Raw genomic sequence first — 23469 nt, 5'->3', positions numbered from 1 at the left:
TACTTACATTTTATGTGGATGCATTCGACATGGCATATTTCTGAGCATGTTTTCGATATTTGTGTATATTCTATTGTTTGGGAAACCATACAGGTTTTACAGCGAGGGGTTAGAACTTTTGGTGGCTTACGAGGAATCCACGGCATATCTGACAGATTATCACCAGTGTAGGACAACCTCTGAGTGTGTTTAGTTAGTGTTTGTTTCTCTGGACTGCACTAGGCTTTCTGTGCTCTGAATATTATTATTTTTTTCACACTTATACTTGCACTTGTGTGTTAACTACTCTGTGTGTAATTTGGTTTTTATTTATTCGTACTTTTATTATTATCTTAGCTTCCGCACTGTGCATATGGCTACATCACCCTCACGTGACAACCAGCACCCCCTGATTTCGGTTGGGGTGTGTCATTGTGATCCAACAAAATTATTTTAAATGTCAAGTAAAACATCCATCTTTCTTCCTCTCTTTATTGCTATGTGCAGATCTCGTCCACCATCAATCACTCTCTTCTCCTGTGAACCACCCTTTATTCGTTTCCTCTTCGGTGACATCACCCTCAGTTTGTCTCTTCTCTAGTGGCTCAGCTAATCATTCTCATATCTGGCTGACGACCGCACCCCACCATGTCTCTTCTTTGGTGATCCACAAGAAATGATTGGAAGTTTAATGTTGTTTATTTAGAATTGCAGACTTTGATGATAGAAAGAGAGTTTATTTAGAAATTCAAACTTTGGGAGCATGGTGGAGCCATGATAAAAGGACGAAGGATGATGGGGAGATGGAGACAAAGTGGTTGTTTAGATGTGTGCTAGCAAAGTAACGAGTGATTAGATGGTATGAATGATCTGATTCAAGGGTTTGAGCAGAACTCCAATCAAGGATATTTGGTTAATAAAGAGAACAGAGAACGGTGGCAGGTGGCTGGTGGGAGTGAATGGTAGCAGGAGATTTTCAGTTAGGGAAAAGACGTTTTTTTTGTGAACTAGGAGAAGACGTTTGGTTTGTTGAATAATGGGTGTTCGGTCGTGTGTTTAGAGAGTTAAAAGATGGACAAGTGTCCTTTTCATTTTTTTTATTAGGCCACATATGTAAGTCAATAATGTAGTTACTCATAAGTGGAAAGGGATCTTGACACGCTTGACCATGATATCCTCCAAACACCAAGGTAGGCACATGCTGGCCGACACCCGAAGGTGACGAATCCATACTAACATACATGAGAAGTAATGAACATAAATAAAAGTTATAAATTTAACTATAGTGAATATGCAATTGAAGAACGTGTTCAGAGCATACAACTAATCCGAGACACTAAAAAGGAATAATATAAAATTGAATGAACAAAGAAATGGGTCCTACACCGAGAGGACTCGAACATGTCGATGCAGAAATGCCTTGACGCCCCTCGAAGATGCTAATGCAGAAGTGCCTTGATGCCGGGATTGTACACCTCAAATCTAAGTCCTGAAGGGGCGCAAAACAAAACATGAGTGGACCAAGTTGATATATAAGTAATACTAAAATAGTTAATTGTTAACGTACTAACCTCTAGGTTTAGAAAACTTGTATAGCATAATAAGTAATAGGTTTTTCTGAAAACCCTAGCATGCCATAAAACCTTTCATAAAACATATATCGTATATAATGTGCTTAGTAGTAGTAGTATAGGGTATATATATAAATATATATATAACCAAATATCTTTATTCACCCGAATGCACCACATATCCCGGCCGAAGCCATCTACAAACGCCCAGCCAAAGCCAATATAAATATCTTCCACCAGTAGGCACCAACCAAACGCCTGGCCGAAGCCACCAACCTACGCCCAGCTGAAGCCAATATAAATATTTACCAGTCGAAGCCACCAACCTATGCCCGGCCAAAGCCAATATAAATGTATCATTCGCCCGTAGGCAATATAAATTGCCCGTAGGCAGGACCATTCGCCTGTAGGCAGCAACATACGCCCGTAGGCAGGACATTCGCCCGTAGTCAGATCATTCGAATAGCCACTAAGTAAGTACAAAAGAACATTAACATAATATTTCTAATATATATATATAACTATCTTAATCGGAGTTCAGTAGCTAAAATGTCATATCGTAAAACCACGTTCACAAGTATGTATATAGTCATCAATCATATATACCACAAGGAACATAAAGTCGATCAAGCATGGTATAGATAAAGCATGGTAACCAATTCACGCATAAATGTTGCATAAAACTTAGTCATAAAATCATGCTTTTCATATATGCATTTCTAATAGCAAAATATGCATTTTGGAAGGGGTCCACTCACAAATACTTCGCTGTCGAAGGGCTGTGAGAACAAGTGAAGATGGAAATGCCATAAACAATTGCACCTAAGCACATAAAGGTACCAATTAATAAAACTCTACTCAAATGATTGAATTTCGGGAAACAGTCGTCATAAACGGATTCAGGATGTTGAAATTAGCCTAGGAGCCTGATCGAAACCCGAAAAAAGTCAACCCAAAAAGTCAACGCTGTTCTAAATTAGGCTGGTCTAAATTTGGGTTTAGGCTTGGGCTCGGTCGATTGGGCCTGGCAACAGGGTTGGGCACCGCCCAGTTTCCTTCGTAGGTCACGGTGTCCAACGGAAGGGAAGGCCGGGTTTTGGCTGAGAAGTCTCCCCAGCTCCGTTTAGGGTCAAATCTCAACTACTTTCAATGATTTCTGAACCAAAATGAAGCTACAAACATGGAGAATAAATCCATACCAAAATGAAGTCGAGTTATCGTTGGAGTTAGGTGGAAATACCCTGCAAAACTTGTGATTTCCATCAGAAAACTGAGGATGTGTTTTCCCGAGTTATTTTTTGTTTATAATCCAACCAAAACTCGCGTGTAAGCTTAAGATTGAGCTAGGAATTGAAAAACTACGATAAATGATGTGGTATCTTTACCAAGGTCGGGAGTGTGAGGTTCGTTGGGAAGTCGTTGTTCCGTCGTATAAGCTCAGTTCCAAAGTTGATAGGAATGAGAGAGAGGAAATGATGTAGTGATCTTGCTGTGATGGTAAGGGTTGAGTGTGTGTGTATGTTTGTTCTCAGAAAGGAGAGAGTACAAAGAGCGTGAAGAAGAGAAAGAGACAGAGACAGAGAGAAAGTTGTAGAGAATAGAGGTAAGGGATAAGGAAGAGAGAGAGGTCCGTGAGTTGTGTAAGGGGTAAAGGAAAGGCACGGGAAGGAGGACAAAAGAGGAAAGTGGGCCCCACTTGGCACACCATTTAAGACTTAAATAGTAACCCTTTCAAAATATCCTACAACCCAAAGTGGAAATACAAAAATGCCATTCCGTTCCGTCAATTCCGGGACGGGTTGTTACAAATCCTCTCTGGATCCCTTCCTCCTGAGCCAACTAAGCACAAAATCCAAACCCTTGAAATTTAATCCAACAACTAAAAATAGAGGGCCCCATTAAAAGTTATAATAATTTTAGCTGTTCTGTGACAGCTCGTTCCGAAAATTTTAAAACGTACGCGTGAAAAGACAATTTTGCCCCTAGTGTTATTTTTTTTCGTTGTGTGGTTGTTTGAATTGGTGTGGCTGGTTGTGGACCACACACACACTCCCATAATTTCCCTCACCCTTTCCCCCTATCCCTGCACCCATCCCGTGCCCATTACCCTTCCCATTTTCATATCCCTTGTACGGACACACCCCCAAAACCCATGTAATCTTCACAGATCGAAGAAACAAAGTACATATCCATGCTTGTGAGGTCCTTTGGAGTCCAACCATACCCATTTTAGGTAAGGATACCTTCGTTTTCACGTCGAACTCGGGATACCCGATTTTCGGTACTGTTCATGCACATGTAAATTCTTATGTTTTTGGGAATTTCAAGCTTGTAGGAAGCTTGGTGAGGTCCTTAGGAGGCTCGAGGTGGCTCGTTTGAAGGTTTTGGACGTCGGGATCATGAGTTTCGAGGTTGGCCGGAGTTGGGGGTATTTTCCCGGTGAGATTTCGTGGATTTTAGCACTTGAAAGTGGTATGATTTTGTTCCTCTCGTTGTAAGCTTCAATTTGGTACCAATTTTATGAAATTTGGTTGAAAAACGAGGAAGATATCACGATTTGAATTTTTCCCGATTTTCCGGCGCCGGAGCATCGCCGGAGAAGACGACGGAATATTCCGTCAGTTTGGACAGAATATTCCTAACGCCGTTAACGGAATCCGTTAAAGTTAACAGAATATTCCTGACGGCGTTAACTGACGCCGTCAACGTGCTAGGCACGTGCTGGCACGTGGGGGCGCGTGCGGCGGTGAAAATTTTTTCTAAAAATATGGGGATGTTCCTAAGGTTGAGTAGATCACGTTGGTGTATTCATACACCCCATTTGAGCATTGTATGAGAAGTTATTTCTTAAGATTGGTTATGTGCTTTAAAATTAACGTTTTTATAGTTGTTTCGCATATAGGTGAATCCTATCCCGAGGACGAGCGTGGTCACTCGAGGCAGGGGGGTTATGACCCTTCCACTTACCAGTGAGTGGGCTTTTGGTTTTCCGTATATACCTATATACTTATACTTTTCCCAGAAATTGATTTAGAACGTTTATTCGTTATATGCCATGCCTATAGTTTTGCCGTTGTTTTTGCATTGTTAATTGTTTATATATATGCATGTTTGGTGATGCGGACGCACATGTAAGTGCCAGGTGAGTTGTGATTTATGTTTATTTTCAGTAGTGATTTGAGATGCATAGAGAGCTCATAACCTGCACCCCTAGTGTTAGTGCTCCCGCCCAGAGTTGGGCATAGTCCTTCACGTGATGTTCACCTCCCGCACCACACACTCAGCTTGGATCCAAGTTAGGTGCACAGTCCTGTCGTACAGACCACTTTAGGTGGTTCCGACTCGTAGGTGACCCGCGATTATTCGTACAGCCTTCACGTGATCGTAGCACTTGAGCGTATATATATGATACACCCAGGCTTGTCGTACAGACCACTTTAGGTGGTTCCGACTCGTGTGCAGGTCTAGTTAGTGAGATGGAGATTTGAGCTCTAGATTCAGCCGTATAGGTCACGTTAGGTGACTCCGGCTGACAGATTATGTGATATTGATGCGATAATACCTGAGCACTTGCATTTTACCTTGAGGTTTTGGCATAGCATATTCTTGAGCATGACTTATATATATATACTCTATTTTCTGGGAAATATACAGGTTTTACGGCGAGGGGTTAGAACTTATTTATTAAATGGTTTTTGAAAAGCTTTGTTTTTGCCCACTCACGCTTTTGTTTTGCGCCCCTCCAGGTTCTAGTTGGCTAGCACGTTTGGTGGTTTCCCTGAGGATTTCCCCGGCATATCTGACAGACGATCACCAGTGTAGGACCACCTTCGGGTGTGCTTTTGTTTCGTCGTTTTCTCCTGGACTGCATTAGGCTTTCATGCTCTGAACTTAGTGTCGCACTTACGCTTGCACTTGTTTGTTATTACTTTGTGTAAAGCTAGTTTTTATTTATTCGTACTATTTATATTATTATTTTATTAGCTTCCGCACTGTGCACATGGTTACGTCACTTCCACGTGACGGCCAGCATGCCCTGATCTCGATCGGGATGTGTCATGTTGGATCAAATTTCAAGGACTCGAATTTTGTGCTCAATTGGCTCAGGTGGAAGGGATCCGGAGAGGATCCATTTCCCTCATCAGTGAGTAGTGAGAGCATCTTTAGTGGAGTCCTTAAATAGGCACAACCACCGTATAAAATGGGCATAAACAAATACAAGGTCAAAATGAATCTCCAATGGTCGGAAATGAGTCCATAAGGTATAGAGACTTGCCGGATACATATTGTGTCCTTCACATATAGGGATTGTATGGGGACAATCTTTAGTAGAAAACAGGCCCCACAATCTTGATTGAGGCTCTTACTGCTTTGAATGTTTTTAATTTTGACGCTTTGATTAATTAAAAAAAAAAAAGTTAACATAAAGAAAAAATGTGCATCTTGAGTGGAAAACAGGATCACTGTCTTGATTGAAGATTTTAATACTTTTAGTTAATTAAAAAAAGGTAAACATAAACTAAAAATGTGCATCTAATCAAGTTATCACATAAAATCATAAAACTTCAAATTTAGAGATTCTACTACAAGTACTCTCCTTTGGAGGTAATATTCTTTTAGGGATACAAAGATTTCATTTAAATCCTTAAATGATTACTCAAAAGTGGTATCCTTCGCCACTTAGTACTGCGGTCTAGTAGTATTCCTCTTTACCTGTAAATGAGAGGTCTTAGCTTTAATTCTCACCAAAAGCGAATTTGAACCACATTATTGTTAGTTTATTGTGAGGTTAAGCCCACCCCCTTCCGTTAGTGTAGATAATATCGTTTGTTAAAATAAAAAAAGGTTTTGCTATCCACACACCCCTTTTTACTTCTCACACACCTCTTATTAATTTTTGTTCTTAGATATTCTTCAATTTATTCGATCTGATAGCCAAAAATTAGAAACATGTATGAGAAGTTAAAAGTAGTGTGTGGATATCACATTCCAAAAAAATTGATGTCCTCATGGCTTAGGGAGAGGGAAAAAGATCCTCTCCGATTCTCTTTGTGAGGATCCGATAGATCAATCAATCATATTTATTCATCGTACATCGTGTGATCAATTTTCATTAGGTACTATTTGTATTCAATTTTAAATTTTAATTTTTTTAAATTTTATTTAAATTTAAATTTTTAAATAATTTTTGACTGTATGATGTACGATGAACAGAAATGATTAATTGATTATTCAGAACACCATAAAGAGAATTCGTAGAGGATTCTTTTTCTGGGGAGAGAGAAGGGGTTAGAAGGTGGGTCCCACATTCACACGTTCCCGAAGCTGTAACCTTTGTTTGAGGAACTCTCCAGGCCAAAAACAACAGAAAGAGGAAGGTCTCACGCTTTTGTTTTTTCACCATTCACCATTCACCATTCACCGACCCTCCCATCTCCGTCTCTCGTCCCAAACCAGCCAGCCTATCCCCACCACTACCACCGACCTAGATCCTCCTCCTCGTCCTCCTCTTGGCCCATCTGCTGCTGCTGGGCCCTCTCTTTCTTTTTAACTTTTCCATTTTCTTTCCTTTTTATTTTTTTTTCCTGCAAAAATCATTCTTATTAAGCTGAGTTAAGCTTTATTGGGGTCTTGTGTTGGGGTTTTAATCACCTTTATTCATTCTTTCCTACAAAATTGAGCATCCCCTGATTCCCCCTACCTCACTTCAAAATTCAATGGTATATGCATCTCCACCACATCTCAAGCTAGGGTTTTTCTTTCTTTTCACTATCTTTCTACTTATTACTATTACTATTTCTACATTCAATTGAATTAATTGTGATTCATTGATGGCCTATCAGAGTTCTGGGTCGAGTTCCAGTCCCTCTGGATTCCAATTCCCCAATTCCAACTCCCCTTTTGGTGACACCACCTACACCAAGGTCTTTGTTGGGGGCCTCGCCTGGGAGACGCACAGCGATGCCATGGGCCGCTATTTCGACCAGTTCGGCCAGATTCTCGAGGCCGTCGTTATTACTGACAAGAACACCGGCCGATCCAAAGGCTATGGCTTTGTGAGTATTTCTTCTTTTCACTTTATGGGTTTTTGTTTGCTCTTCCATGAGTTTACTGGTATTCAGTGTGTGTTTTGCAAATGAAAGACCAATGGCTGTGGGGTTGTTCTGCCTCACTCACAACTTTTGGAATGACTTGGTTTCTGTTTGTATTTACATGGAGGGTTTAGGTGACTTTCCGCGAACCAGAGGCTGCTGCTCGGGCCTGTGCTGATCCAACTCCGATCATCGATGGCAGGCGCGCCAATTGTAATTTGGCTTCACTCCGGCGGCCCAGGCCGCCTATGCCTTATGGTATGGTTTCTTATGCTCTTAGTTTGATAACTATCAATTAAGTCCCGCTTTGTAGTTTCCCATTTCATGCTCAATTGCATCTAGTTCATTGTTTATGGGTGATGTTTGTGTTTGTGCTATCAATTTCTTTTCCTAGTTGCCATCGTTTTACTGACTTTGTTTTAAACGCAGCAATTATTTATGGATTTGAAGAAAAATAGAACTAAGATCTTCATAGGTTTCCATCATGTTTTCAAGCTAACCTTTCAAAGTACCAAAATCTACATATATTGTTTTCCCCATAGCAAACAAACACGTTCCACGTGACATTTTTTTACTTACAGGACGTCCAAGACCAGCTGCTCCATACATTGGAGGCATGCAAGCTACCCGTGGGGCTTACACTGGAGGATATGGCTACCAGCAGCCTCTTTCTTACAACTATCAACAAGGATTAGTTTATCCTCCCTATGGGTGAGTCATGCATTTTTAGGTTTAGGTGATAGCCACAGAGTTAATGTAGTAGTGTAATATTTATTGAACGTCCACTTGTTGTATATAAGTTGTCAACATTTGATATTGATTTGGTTAGCCCTGGAATGATTGGTGACATCTCAGTTAACAACTTAGTTCTCTTCCATTGTTTTTTGTGTAGCGTATGCCATTTGGAATATGCAATGCCACGTTGATTTTCAAAATCAACTTTCTTAGTCATCTCCCTTGGTATTCAGGGGTCATTTTGTCTAGACTATGATGACATGACATGGCATGGCATGATTGGTAATTCAGGAGATGAAAAAGAGATAGTTGCAGAGGATATGTGCCTCAAGTCAATGTTTATGGAGCAGGCAAGACTTAAATTGGGTTTTCTAGTCTCGCCATTTTACTGATTGATCTCATACATGAGATTTCTCATTCAAGTATAAGAGCACTGTAGCTTGTAGTTTAAATTCCAAACCTTTGTTCTTGCATTGTAAGGGATTAGTTTTGGTTCAATGCATTGCATTGTTTGTAATTGTATCTCATGTACATTAACTCTTCCAAATTGCTCGCAGAAATTATGATATCAATAGTTGTAATGGTTGTCTTATCTGTTCAGGTATGCAACATATGGACCTGAGTACGCTTATTCACAGGTCAGTAATGTTCTTAAATGGCAGCGCAGGTGGATGTCTTTCTTTTGGATTTATGAGTGTGAGGATATTATGTTGCTTTATTCTGACTTGCTTCCTAACTTTGTTCGCCATTTCTTTGGTAGGGTGTTTACGGCGCCTATGCGGGTCAGCAATATCTTCAAATATATGGACTTCCAGGGACGGCTACTACTTCTCCTTATCCTTATGGACAACTGGGTCAAACCATTCATGGTGGTCAGGGTTATCCAACAGTTCATGGATATGCAATGCCTGCCCAGCAGATAATCCAGTTTGGTGCACCCAGTGTTAATGCAGCAACAACTTCCACAGTCCCTCCAGTTCAAGCAGCATATCATACAGGTACATCTCTGTCCTGAAACTATTGTTCGTCTTTTTTTCCTTCACGTCTCGGGTGTCCCCCTTCCTAGGGGACAAATTATTATTGTTCATCTTTCAATATAAATTAGTGAAGCTGTACCACCAAACATGCACTTCTTCTAACTCATAATTTATGTGAAATCAACTCAACCTAATGCCTGACCACTGTGTCTTGATCATACTACCTAAGAGGATGTGGGATCATGATAAATTTTAGTCTTTTTTCTTGCACATTTTTTCCGTAGAAGGCGCAGCCTGTCGATACGGTGAACAGTATCAGTGTCATTTGTTTAATTAATAATGAAATATTTTAAAACAGATTTACTCGAAGTCTTTGATTTCCACTTTCAATTTTATAAACTAGAAAATAAATTTTTTTAACAAAGAATAGACACTTACCTAATATGACAAGCATTCTTCATAGTCTTATGATGGAGATGTAATGACAGTTTGATAGATCTTTCATCTAGATCAATGTACCACGGAGTATGTAGATAAGATCTAATTGACAAAAGACTGTTTTTTAATCAGGCATGGCAGCGAGTGTTGCGGCACGACCACATATTATATTATCTGCTCCTTCTCCCCAATATATGCAGGGTAGTGGTTCTGAGCAAAGAGCTGGGTGAGGGGTTGACTGAGGTTAGTGCCACATCATAGAATATAATGTGGTGTGTTTTGGAATCCTATACCTTTTCTTTGAGAAAATAGAAAAGAAAAAAAGGGATACATCCGCCACTAGGTTTGCATGGGATTTTGAGATTCTTTATTTACTCTTTGCAGGTATCCTTAGATTGCAGCAGGACTAAAAGAAGCAAAACTGCTAATTAAGTGGCAGGCTTCAGGTCGAGCCTTGCAAATTTTATTTTGCATTCTAGCGGTAAAGTTATTTGGTCATTTTCTTTACATATGCAAGATTTAGCTATAGGACTGCAAGTTCTGATTTATACAAACCTTTCTTCTGGAAAAAAAGATTTGCTAGATGAATAATATTATTCTCAGTATGCATTTGATAGCCAACTGATGATCATGTAGATGCGTGTATCAAATATCATTTAAAGGTCCACAATGGTTCCATCTTAGGCTGTGGCAGCAAAGTGTGAGAATACATTTCTCAGAAACAATGTTCCATTTGTTCTGTTTGTCTTTGTTGGACGTCCATGTGCAAATCAATTTAATAGGATGATTTACTAGATTGTTGTTTTTATTAACTTGTAGCAGTTCATTCCAATATTCAAATTTTGTGATTTTCCATAGGCATTAGTAGCCCTCCTATTCTTCACCAAATAAATTTTATGTTGTAGTGTTTACTCAATAATCATGAAAAGGAGGGTGGTTCTTCTTGGCACTTTTTGTTTGCATATCGGATTGCATTACCAATACCTTAAGGCGTTGTTCGGTATAGAAGATGGGACTGGAATGGATAAACACTATTTTCAAGTATGTTGAAGGAAGAAATGAAAAAATTGTGACCAACTTGAAGGTAGAAGATGAATTACTCACATAAGAAAACTTATCCACTCCAAACCTCCTCAAAATGGTAAGGATTAGAAGGGAGAAGTTTTCTACCTGTCTAATCTCATTCTAATCCCCCCAAAGTGAAAAATCATTCTCCTCTACCTTCACTTTACCTTGAATTTAGATGGTTCCATTCCAACCCAATCCTAGAGACCAAACGAGCCCAAAAGAATATATAATTGGACTTGTTTTTGTTGATTTCATATTTTGTTGGTCTGGATGTGCTTTCAGTCTAATTTATGTTTTATGATTGTAAGGCTTGGCATCCCAAAGGCTTACTTTTTTCTGGATTTATGCCCCGTCTTATACCTTCATTTTTATGCAGGTCATACAGTCATGGTCACCAGAGAAGTCAGATGTCTGAGTCGCCCCAGATGGCAGAGAAGGATGGAGGACGCTGGCTGCTCTTCACTCCCAGTGCGACATTTATCCTTGGTGCATCGAAACCTGTGTTACTCAGGAAAAGTGGCAGGTTGTCATGGATGGGTGGGTGCTAGAATCAGGTTTCTAGTAGCCATACAGGAATAAAACAAGTCTAAAAAAATCATGTTAGAATCAACATATGATTCGTTTATAGTCAGTCTTGCCCAAGCATTTTGGGGGCATAGTCTCTCTGGTGTCGCGTGTTGATGGGCGGCCCATCACGCGCGTAATGTCATTCAGTCTTTGTGCCTACTAGTTGTAGGATTTTCATTAAACTCAAGAGTCTTGTAATTTAGAGAATTAAGAAGGCCTGGCTTCAAAAGGGAAGAAGCTTCGGGCATGTTCTATTTATTTGGAAAGAACAGTTTTTGGGTGTATAATATATTTAGTAAAGCTGTCTCGTCTATTGGTCATTATGATTTGAAGGATGTGGAGTATGTTAATTTGTGCCTGTTTTTGTATATCATTTGAAAGACTGTTGGGGTATGATACCTTTTCTTTATAGCTAAACAGTGATCGTGATCACTCGAGCTCTTGAGGTTCACACAACGATGTTTAACTCGTGCCAAATACGGTGTGATCATGTTTCTCTTTGATAAGAACCTTCAGCAGGCTTTAGTATAATAAAATATGTAATGTGTTGGGCTTAGGATTGTTATGGGTTGTATGTATGGGCAATTTAGGATCCATGTTAGTTTGTAGCTCACGTGCCTACCATGAGTTCGAGCTTTTCCATATATTGTAAAGGTTACTTCATTTTTATAATATATTATGAAATTCAGCTTTTATCATTTGGATATTCGCTCGTCTCCTTCCCAGATTCATACCTCCATTGTTGCCAAGCTGAGGTTGAATTAGGTAGAGGGTTTTGATCGTATCATTGGGATCATCTGTCTCGTTCCTGGTTTCCCTCCTTTGCATGCCCTGCCACACCACCACCACTAGATTTACTGAAATGGATGCCAGAGTGGCCGCATTGTGCTAACCTCAGCTCTTCCATGAATGCTTCCATCAACTCTTCCGTCTCCGAGGCCTTTGATGCCAAGCTTCCCCTTTATTTTGAACAATTTCGTCGCGAGTTATCTTGCAGATTGGGCACTGGTTCCTCATCCACCCCCGATCTTGGCCGATTCAGCCGATCCTTCGCGTCTTCCGCACGAGCTTTTCGACAGTGGGGGAGTGAATCCTCGTCAGCCTTTCTAGCTACAAGTTGATTTTCCTCGTTTCTTACCAAGTGATGATCCTGTAACTTAGATTTACAAGGCTGGGCAATATTTTGCTTATTACCACACAGCTAATCATCTCAAGGTCGTTACGATCTCTTTCCACCTTGACAGTGAGGCACTACACTTGTTCCAGTGGCTAGATTGTCTCCAATCGACACCGCGCTAGGATGGATTCACTAAGGCTTTTTTTTCGCGGGTTTGGACCCTCAGACTTTGAGGATTGCACTGAATCCTTATTCAAGCTCTACCAAACAGGCACCCTTAAGGATTATATTGTAGAATTTCATAGATTGGCTATGCATACCTATGATGTTGGTCTTATACTGTTAAAGAGTAGTTTCTTAAGGGGGCTTAAAAAGGAGTTAAGGTTTGATGTTAAGCTTTTGCGCCCTACCACGGTGCATGGGGCTATTTCCCTAGCCTTACAAATAGAAGCTAAACATAACGAGCTCAAATTCCCAGCATCCAAACACCTACCCTGCTAACAGATCAGGTAACTTGCCGGTCAAGAAACTCACTCCAACTGAGATTCAAAGAAAAAGAGAATTAGGGGATTGTTGGTTTTGTGATGAAAACTAGGTTAGAGGTCATAAGTGTGCTAAAAAATAGTTGTTAATGTTGGACTTAGCTTGTCCTGAGGAGGATACTAAGGCCCTTTATGATGAAATCTTCCCTGAGTGCCAGTCTATGCACCTCAGTGCCTATGCCTTTTATGGCACCATGGCCTCTAATACTCCTCAAACCATGAAGATCCAAGGCATTATACAGGGTCAACAAGTCACTATTTTGTTAGACTTGGGCAGCACACACAATTTTGTTGATTCCAAGTTGCTTAAGAGATATGGTTGGTCTTGTTCACCCACTAAACAGTTTGAGGTTATGATAGGTTATAGGGGCAAAGTCAATAGCTCAAGTTGTCGTAAGGGCATTCCGTTGTCTATAGGTGACTATCATTGCCTTGTTGATTTATTCACACTTCCATTGGGAGGCTGTGACATTGTGTTGAGGGTTCAGTGGCTCTCCTTTGTAAGCTCGGTTATGTGGGATTTTCAACAACTCACATTGGAGTTTGATCAGGCCAATGGTCACTATAAGCTGGTCCATCATTCTCCACACTTCCCGTCTATTCAAGAGGTTGCTTTACAACACATAGACAAGGAGCTTTCTAACTCTAACTTGGGTCTCTTCCTCTATTCCATCGAAATTCAGAAACTAGAAGCTTCCAATCTTAACTCTGCACAGTTACAAGAATTACAAGCTTTGTTGCAACATTTTGAGTTGGTATTCACTCTCTCTTCCACTTTACCTCCCCATAGGGTCCATGATCACCAAATCCCTCTCATTCCTAGTGCTAAGCCCCCCAATATTAGACCCTACCACTATAGCCACTCCAGAAAAATGAGATCGAAAAGGCTGTTAAGGAATTATTGGATTCTAGGTTCATCAGGCCTAGCCACAACCCTTTCTCCTTCTCGGTGCTATTAGTAAAAAAGAAAGAGGGTACATGGAGGCTATGTATAGACTACAGGGAGCTTAATTCATTAACTATTAAGGATAAGTACCTTATCCCTCTCATTGATGATTTGTAGGATGAATTGTTTGGGGCTGTGTACTTCTCTAAGCTAGATTTACATTTTGGCTATCATCAGATTCGAATGCACCCCAAGGATGTGGGAAAAAAATGCATTTTGAACTCATAAAGGCCATTATGAATTCTTGGTAATGCCCTTCGGCTTAACCAACACACCTGCCTCTTTCCAGAATCCAATGAATGATGTTTGTAGGCCATATCTCAGGGATTTCATACTTGTCTTCTTTGCTGATATTTTGGTCTATAGTGAAACATAGGAGGATCATTTACATCATCTTCAAATCACTTTTGCTTTATTACTGCAACATCAACTTTATGTCAAGAAGTCAAAATATGCCTTCGGTCAGAACAAGATTGAATATCTTGGTCACATTGTCTTAAGGGGAGGGTATGGAGGCTGATCCTAGGAAGATTCAAGATATAAAGGATTGGCCCACTCCTACTTCTGTCAAAGAATTAAGAGGCTTCTTAGGCCTCACAGGGTACTATCACAAATTTGTCCCTGGCTAAGGGAAAATTTGTAAACCATTATACTTGTTAACAAGGAAAGATGGTTTCCATTAGGATTTATCAGCTAATGAAGCCTTCTAGCAACTTAAGACTATCATGTTTTCTCCCCAAGTCTTGGCTTTACCAAAATTTTCTATTCCCTTTGAGTTAGAATGTGATGCTTCCGATTCAGGTATAGGTGCAGTACTAATGCAGAAGGGTAGGCCTATTGCTTTTTATAGCAAAGTCTTGGGCACAAGAAATCAATCATTATCCATTTATGAGAAGGAACTTATAGCAATTGTTTCAGTTGTGAAGAAGTGGCACAATTATCTCCAGGGGAGGCACTTTATAATTCGAACTAAACATCATAGCTTGAAGTATTTCCTATCTCAGAGAACTAATAATCAGTTCCAATAGAAATGGGTAACAAAATTAATGGGGTTTGATTATGAAATTCATTATAAGAAGGGTGCATAGAAGCTGGTAGCTAATGCACTTTCCAGGTTACATTGCCATTTCCCTCAGAGACATCCTTGGAACCTGAGAATCACTGTTCTGCTCTATATTATTCAATCACCTATCCATATTTTGGTTGGTTGGATGAGATTCGTAGGTTTAATGAAACTGATGAGTGGATCCTACAAAGAAACAGGAAGTCATTACTCCCACTTCTTCTGCATCTTCCATCTCTTAGGCTTCTCATTATCACATTGATAATGGTTTACTGAAGTACAAGTCCAAGATTGTGATTAATCCCTACTCTCACTAGAAATCGAAACTGCTTGCTGAACTTTACCCTAGCAGCTAGACACCAAGGGATTCTTAAGACCTATAAAGGCTTAAGAGAGGGTTTTGGTGGCCTGAAATGAAGAGAGATATTAAGCTTTTTATCTCTGAATGCCCTACCTGCAAACGAAACAAGTATGAAACCATTGCTCCTCCTAGCCTCTTGCAGCCTCTACCTATCCCAGAGAGAATTTGGACAGACATCAACATGGATTTTATTGTGGGATTAGCTCTTAACAAAGGGAAATCTATTATAATGGTGGTAGTTGACAGGTTAAGTAAGTATGCCCGTTTCATATCCTTAGCTCACCCTTACACTGCCACAATTGTGGCACTTTCTTTCCTTGAGAATGTGTTTAAGTTATATGGGCTTCCTTCTACTATTGTCATTGACAGAGATCCTATCTTCTTAAACACCTTTTGGAAGGAATTCTTCGAGTCACAAGGATCAAAGCTTTGCATGAGCACGGGGTATCATCCTTAAAACGATGGACAGACTGAGGTGGTTAACAGATGCTTGGAGACCTATCTTAGTTGCTTTGTTAGTACTCAGCCTAAGAAGTGGACCATTTGGCTGCCTTGGGCAGAGTGGTGCTACAACACCTCATACCAGTCTTCATCTAAATTCCCTCCATTTGAATTGGTTTATGGACATGCCCTTCTTCATGTGACACCTTATGAGAGAGGTACTGCAAGGCTTGAATCAGTGGAACAAGGCCTACTAGAAAGAGATAGGGTCTTGTCCATACTCAGGTCCAACTTGAAGTTAACTCCGAATAGGATGAGAAGCCAAGTTAACAAGCACATAATAGAAAGGGAGTTTGCAATAAAGGATTTTGTTTACCTCAAACTGGTTCCTTATCACTATCAATCCCTAGCTTCACACTCAGCCCACAAGTTACTTCCTAAGTATGTTGGCCCACTTGAATGAAGGGAAATCTATGAGATTCATGTGGGATTTCTAGTGACTAGCATGCATATACAATTCAAAATTTATATATACGAAAGCAACTGAAGCATGTCATACATTTTATCAAAGCTATAGTCATGCAAATCCCCATCAAGATGCATAGGTTTATATAAGATGCATCAAAACAAAATTTAGAAGAAGAACAAACTAGAGGTTTAGTTTTATACCTCTTAATCTAGATCTTAGACCAAGGATGGACCACCTTCAAGATCTTTGCTCCTCAAACTCCTTGAGCCTAGCCTCCCTCCTTGCTTCCTCCACTTTGTAAAGTAAGTGCTCCTAGGTTCTCTTCAAGTTTCCAAAGATATGAAAACCTCTAAAGATCCTCACCCACTTTGTAATGAGAAAGATGAAGGAATAACCAAAAGGGTGTATAGATGATTAGTTAAATCACCCCCTTGGTGGTCGGCCCTTTGTGTTCAAGAGAGAGAGCTTTTCTTTTCTCTTTTGTTGTTTTTAGAACACATAAAACCCTAATGAACTTTGTGTTATAAAGTTCCTTTTATAGACAAAAGAAACAAGTCAACATTTTGACCTATCTCTCCCTTGGTGGCCGGCCATATGTGTTTGGTTTGGGCTTTGGGCTTTTAATTATTTCAAGTCATCCAATGCTTGAATAAAAGCCCAATGGGCCTAATTAAACCCGAACGTTTCTTTAAGCCCAAAACGATCTTTATCGCTTTTATGATTTCTTTAGACTTTCTAAATTAATCAAAACACTTAATTAATCCAATTAATTATTTCCTTCATCCATTAGTTACTCACTACAAGAGTGTATTGGTGAACAATCTTTTAGGTTCTAATTAGCAAGGCAGTGAGGTGATTGGCACCAATCCAATTGATTATCCAATCACTTAGTGAATTAAAACTTACTTTTAATTCACCTTCCTTTTGATGACTACATTTAATCATCTAGAAGAACTCACAAGCCATGAGTGACATCTAACCATATATCATGGCTACCCAAGCTAATGTAGAAGTTATTCGGAGAACCTATTCAGTTGGAATTACAATGTAATTCGATCCTTCTCTAAAACAATACTCTCAATCACATTACTAGGGTATGGATTTATAATGTCAAACCCCTAATGTGATTATTCCTTCTTATATGATTCATTTGAGACGTATAGGAACGCTTTCCTTTATTACGCTTGATACTTCGGCTGAAGATTCCCGAATCATATCTTAGAGTATTCATCCTCTCTTATCGAGGATTAGAGATTCCTTGTTGCGCATTCACTTGCCTTCATGGCTAAGTGGCTTAACCCCAACGATGCCTTGGACACTCGCGAACGGAATGACTTTAACATAATCAAAGATTAGGTACTTAACCACAAGACAACGACGATGCCTCAGGTCAAAGGATTACTTACATTATTCCAACCATTAGAGTTACTTGCTTGACATGTGAGTAGACCTCCATGCAAGTACTTTCGTTCGATTGTGTTCAGTGAACTCATTCCCTTAATGAGCACCTACATACTTGTCTTAGTGTCACTACACGAATGGGATGAGACTTTCCATCCTTCCAATTGAAGCGGACATAGTATGTACCGGTCTATGGATTGTCAGTATCCCTCCGACAATCCTATGACCAGGAACCTTTTTGGACATGATGGTTATGAGAAGAAGGTCTCTGTAATCTAACATCATTAGGTTACTTCTTCCATCGATCCATTGTCCATGGATTCACTATTTAGGACATATTTCGTTTATTGAGATAGTCCTAATTAGTATCTTTGCCTTCCGATGTATATGAATCATCTATACATCAATTCATTGTCCTGAAAGGTTTCTTCCAAAGATTGACTTTCAGGGCATATTTCCAACATTGAAGTCATTGAGAGGGTGGGTCCGGTAACCTACAGACTTAAGCTGCCTACTAACTCCAAGATACACCCAGTTTTCCATGTTAGCACTGTCAAGAAACATTTAGGCCCATTAGTGCAATCTTCTGCAGTGCTTCTAGAATTTCCAAACATTGAGGTGCAACATGATGAACTTGCGAAGATCTTAAGTGGGAGGATGTATAAGAAGGCCAACACTGCTGGTGTCCAACACTTGGTGCAGTGGATAGGCCAGGATGAGCAAGCTGGCACTTGGGAGGATTATGAAGATTTCCAGGCTCGATTTCCTCAGTTCCAGTTATAAACCTTGTGGACAAGGTTTTTCTCGGGGATGGGTGTGATGATAAGAACCTTTAGCAGGCTTTAGCATAATAAAATATGTAATGTGTTGGGCTCAGGATTGTTATGGGCTATATGGTATGGGTAACTTATGATCCATGTTAGTTTGTAGTTCATGTGTTGAGCATGAGTTCGAGCTTTTCCATATATTGTAACGGTTACTCCATTTTTATAATATATTATGAAATTTAGCTTTTATCCCTTAGATATTCTCTTGTCTCCTTCCCAGATTCATACCTCCATTGCTGCCAAGTTGAGGTTGAATTGGGTAGAGAGTTTTGATCCTATCACTCTTTGCCAGAATGTGAGGAAAGAATCAGGGGAAATATCCTCGGAAAAAAGTCAAGAACCAATAGGCAACACCCACACAGAAAGATTCAGTTTCAAAACTATAGAGAGAAATTAGAAAATAAAGATTCACTTACCAATACTATGCTCCTTTCATGGGGAAATTTGGAAATATAGCCATTTAAAGAGCATTTATTGAAATATAACCTTGTTTTCTAATTCTTATAAACTAATCAAAATTGATGTTCAGAATACTTAATTACCCTAAAACTAAACCTGTCGAAAAATTTGGAAAAATAATCAAAATTTAGATCCCATAGAGTATATAGACTGTGACGACCCGTCCTGAATTATAATATATTTTATCCTCGAGTCGCTGAAATGACTATTTTGCCCTTGTGGGCCTTGTGACGTGGATGTATGTATATAGGCTTCAATCATTTTTCCATTGATGTGAGTAAGTGGTATTCGATGTTACGAGAACGTGGATGTAAATTAGGGCCGAGTTGGGTACGTAGTGGAGATGTTGTAAAGGAATAAAGGAACTGGGTTGGGTTTAATTGCATGAATCCAAAGCATGCAGCCCAATTAGGGCTTAAGGCCATTTTAATATGGCCAACTCGTGGCCACACACACGCACACATGCAACCTGCATCCTATCCCTCTTTCTCAAATTTTCTTCCCCATCCATGCAGCCGAGAGCATTCACCCTCAAGCTAAACCAAAACTCTACAAATCAAACTTGGTGTTTCCAGATTCTTGCTCTTCTCAAACCCTAGAACACGGTGATACCTTTTGTTAAGTGGTTTGACTTCGAAAACCCAAGACTCCATAAGCTTCGGCGAGGGGTGTAATTTTCTCCGACTTGATCGCAAAGGTTTTAGCTAGTTTTGGGACTTAATAAGATTTGGCCAGACTATCGAAGAATTTTCCAACCACATACCATTGGTTTAGGACTCTAAACAGTTTCCAGCAACATAGACGGTGGCCGGCGACGGAATCCGATGAACCACTGGATCATATTTCGTCAAATTTGATGGAATATTCTTAACAGCGTCAGGTGAGACGTTTCTAGAGGACGAGCGCAGCCAGGCAAGACTTGGGGGTTATGACCCGACTACATACCAATGAGTAGGCTTTTGCGTTACACACACACACACACACACACACACACACACACACACACACACACATACACACACATATATGCCTTATGTTTCCCATAAATTGTTTAAATGGTTTTTACATTTTAAATGCCATGTCATATGCATTACATATTAGAATATGCTTTAATATAGCTGTGCATATTACTGCTCGATGCTGTGGACGCTCAGGTAAGCTTCAGGTGAGTATATAGTGATGGTTGTGATGGTAGTGTGCATGATTATAATGAGTTGCTTTCAGTGATTTATATCCTGCACCTTGGTGTTAGTGCTCCGCCAGAGGGTAGGGCCTAGCCATCATGTGATCGTTCACCTCCCGCACCATATGCTCACCTTGGATTCAAGGCAGGTGCCAACTTGTCGTACAGACCGCATTAGGTGGTTTCGACTCGTAGGTGACTTACGATACTTCGCACAGCCTTCATGTGATTGTAGCACTTGAGCGTACTTATTTACACCTAGCCTGTCATACATACCACATAGGTGGTTTTGACTTGTGTGTAGGATTTGATTTGATTGTTGAGTAATAGATTCAGCCGTACAGGTCACATTAGGTGACTCCGGCTGATATGTCACTTTATATTAGTGCAATTCACTTGCCTTACTAATTCATGGTTAAGATGATTGTCATGGCATACACATGGTTTGGTTATTCTCGAGTATAGTTTTCATAAATGTTTACAATATTATTTTTTGGGAAACTTATGCGGGTTTTACAGTGAGGAGTTATTACATTTGAGAAGATAAATGGTTTTGAAAGTTTTGTTTTTGCCCACTCACACTTTCTGTTTTACGCCCCTCCAAGTTCTAGATAGAAGTTCGTGTCGGTGGCTCAAGAGGACTTCACAACGGTTCTGACAGACATTCATTAGTGTAGGGTTTCTTTTATGATCTATATAATCACTAATTAAACTTCTGGATGGATTTTGATACCTACGCTCTGGTTATGTGTGCCCTTTACTCTAAACATTTTCACTTGCACTGATATGTAGTCTAGTGTAATTAGTTAGCAAGTTTTTATTTATCCGTATTTTCATATCACGTTCACTTCTGCACAGCGCACATGGCTACGTCACCCTCACGTGACAACCAGCATGCCTCGATTGGGGTCGGGGTGTGTCATAGACACCCTTTTAAATTTATGATAATTATAACAAAATATTGATATAAGAGTACTAATTGTTGCAGTCCTATTAGATTAGGAATGTGATTGTGTAAATCCTAGTGTGTCTAGGGATATCTTTGAATATTCCCTTCCGTAGTTAATATCCTATTAGAGTTGTAATTCTAAAAGGGTAAGAAATTAACCTTCTTTACTACTATAAATAAAGGCACAATGGGGTGGAATAGAACACACCTCACAATTACACTTCTTTCTATTCTCTCTACTATTGCCTCACCCCCTTCTCTATGGCCTCCATAATTGTTCAGTAAATTATGCCTACAACACTAAAATAATTTTAACTAAAAACTTGCTCATTTGGTCTTAATCGTGATAAAAGAATTAGGGCTTTAGATGTGCAAAGATCCAAATTTCATTGGTCTCCCAATAAGTAATTAGAGAAATGGAAAGCCAATCAAAGGATGGAGACTCTCTGGAAAAGTGGTCAGGCATCTCCTTTCTCGGCTCTATTGGCGTCGGCAAACACTCTCTGATTCCAATTAGTCATCTCTCCCTCCTTTGACTGATACTATATTCATGATTTTTTTGGTTTGTACAATTACTAGGTTTCGATTTTGACGATGCTTCTGATTCTTCGTCGTCATGTCAGCCAGTAGTTAATGAGTGTAAATTTTTGAGTTTTGGGGTCAACTTTAGGAATAAAGAATACAATTTTTAGGAGTTTTGGGAGGCAAACTAGAAGATGACGTGTTGGTGAATATGTGCAAAGAGGAAGTAATGTGATCCGTCGCTCTACTGTGAATGATCCATTGACCATAAGGTAAAGTGATCGGTGATAAACCTTGTGGGCACGACTCGGCAGAAGTAGCATTTGCTTGTGTTGCAAAAGACGAAGGGCTAGATTTCTTAGAAATTATGGACACAATTTTTTGATACTGGGCATTAGTTAAATTTGGCATAATAACCTTTAAGTCATGAAAGGTTTGGGTCGGAATATTGATTTGATTTGTGAAAGGACGACCATTGTTGTCATTGTTCCGTGTGCGGCTGTAAACATAATAGACAGCCATTGTTGTAGTGGTCCCCATTTATTCAACTCTAAGTTCCTAATACTCTCATCATATTTTCTCTTTGAATTTTGCATTTACTTTTTTGTTTGCTCTTTTGCTATTTGTCATGGGAAACTCAATTTTGCTGCCTAAACCCTAAAAATAAAGGTCTGTTTTGAAGAAATTCCAACCCTTTTGTCAGAAGTAGAATCATTGCTAATTTATGGAGGTTGACATTCTAAGTTCCATCTTTCTTTTTATTTTGACATGTATTTAGTGATGAATCTTAAACCTCGGACTTAGAAGTCTAAAAACCCCATGGCAACACCTAAATCAGTTGTCCAAGACCTCTCATCATCTTACACCCTATCTAAGCACCCACCCAATCCTTCTCCAATTTCTCTGCTGCCCATTAATCCAGCTACTCTTCCCACTCCAACCTTCATATCCTACATATTCTTAGCTATTCCAGCTGGTTCTCGTGGGACAAAATCCACCATTGCAAGGTTCACTATCTCCCTGAGTTTTTAAATCATCCCTTAACTTCCAAAAACCCTAGGCTTTACAAGTACTATTGCAACAACATCATCAACCAGTATAGGGTCAACCTTGCCCTAACGCTCACCTTCACTGATGCCCACAAGACTATTGTTGGTGATGTTAGCTCCATTCGCAGGGTTTTTTATTTTCTCAAGACATGGGGTTTGATCAATTACTCCTCCTCCGTGCTTAACAAGTGTCTCATGTGGGAGGACATGTGAATGTTTTATATTCTAAGTGTTTTGTAAGGAATTTCAATGAGTATTTTTATAAGGTATTCAGAGCGAGAGGGAATGAGAATAAGAGTGACAGCTGTTTATCATTGCAGCAGCATTCATTTCATATATATATATATCATCAGAGTAGTAGGGTTTTACAGTCAACATTCTTATCTCATTTTAGGAATAAGACAAGGAACACAACCTAACATTGTACCACTCTAATCTAAGCCTTACAGCACAGTTTCAATCTCAGCCCTTTCTTTGTCTCTTAGACTTTAGCTTAAGAGTACTAGTCGTTAGCCTATTTACACAAAATGAGCTGTTAACTTCTTGTTTGTGTTGCTGGAGATTGTTTGACTTCCAACACTCCCCTTCAAACTGTTTCCTGCTTGCACTCCAAGTAACTCCCTAAGATGAATCTTTCCTTAGGCGATGCCTTGGTAAAGATATCTGCAATTTGCTCTTCTGATTTGCAGTAAAACAATTCAATCACATTTTCT

At 39.7% G+C, this 23469-nt stretch overlaps 1 protein-coding gene and 1 long non-coding RNA gene across 9 annotated transcripts; both read left to right on the top strand.

Annotated features, from left to right (window-relative positions):
• Positions 1 to 4429: 4429 nt before the first annotated feature.
• LOC148690258 (uncharacterized) lies at positions 4430 to 5538 on the top strand. Its single transcript, XR_015957636.1, has 2 exons — positions 4430 to 4519; positions 5297 to 5538. It is a non-coding gene; the product is annotated as an uncharacterized LOC148690258 (long non-coding RNA).
• Positions 5539 to 6918: 1380 nt separating this feature from the next.
• Positions 6919 to 11759, top strand: LOC137731327 (uncharacterized). Of its 8 annotated transcripts, none has more exons than XM_088688120.1 (9): positions 6919 to 7270; positions 7394 to 7606; positions 7777 to 7900; positions 8224 to 8353; positions 8979 to 9015; positions 9138 to 9375; positions 9925 to 10035; positions 10177 to 10238; positions 11237 to 11759. In XM_088688120.1, the coding sequence occupies exons 1-7, from the start codon at positions 7268 to 7270 to the stop codon at positions 10020 to 10022; spliced, it is 843 nt and encodes a 280-aa protein (XP_088544246.1). In that variant the 5' UTR covers positions 6919 to 7267; the 3' UTR covers positions 10023 to 10035; positions 10177 to 10238; positions 11237 to 11759. The 8 variants fall into 8 exon arrangements, with proteins under 8 accessions (XP_088544246.1, XP_068326532.2, XP_088544241.1 ...); XM_068470431.2 differs by having other exon boundaries at positions 10177 to 10273; XM_088688117.1 differs by having other exon boundaries at positions 7237 to 7606; positions 9925 to 10064; positions 10177 to 10273.
• The last annotated feature ends 11710 nt before the right edge of the window (positions 11760 to 23469 follow it).

Source organism: Pyrus communis, chromosome 16 (assembly GCF_041283825.1).
Source record: "Pyrus communis isolate YQ-2024b chromosome 16, ASM4128382v1, whole genome shotgun sequence".
NCBI classification, from domain to species: domain Eukaryota; kingdom Viridiplantae; phylum Streptophyta; class Magnoliopsida; order Rosales; family Rosaceae; genus Pyrus; species Pyrus communis.
Note: the sequence above shows the minus strand (reverse complement) of the source record. Positions and strands in the feature narration are given on the sequence as shown.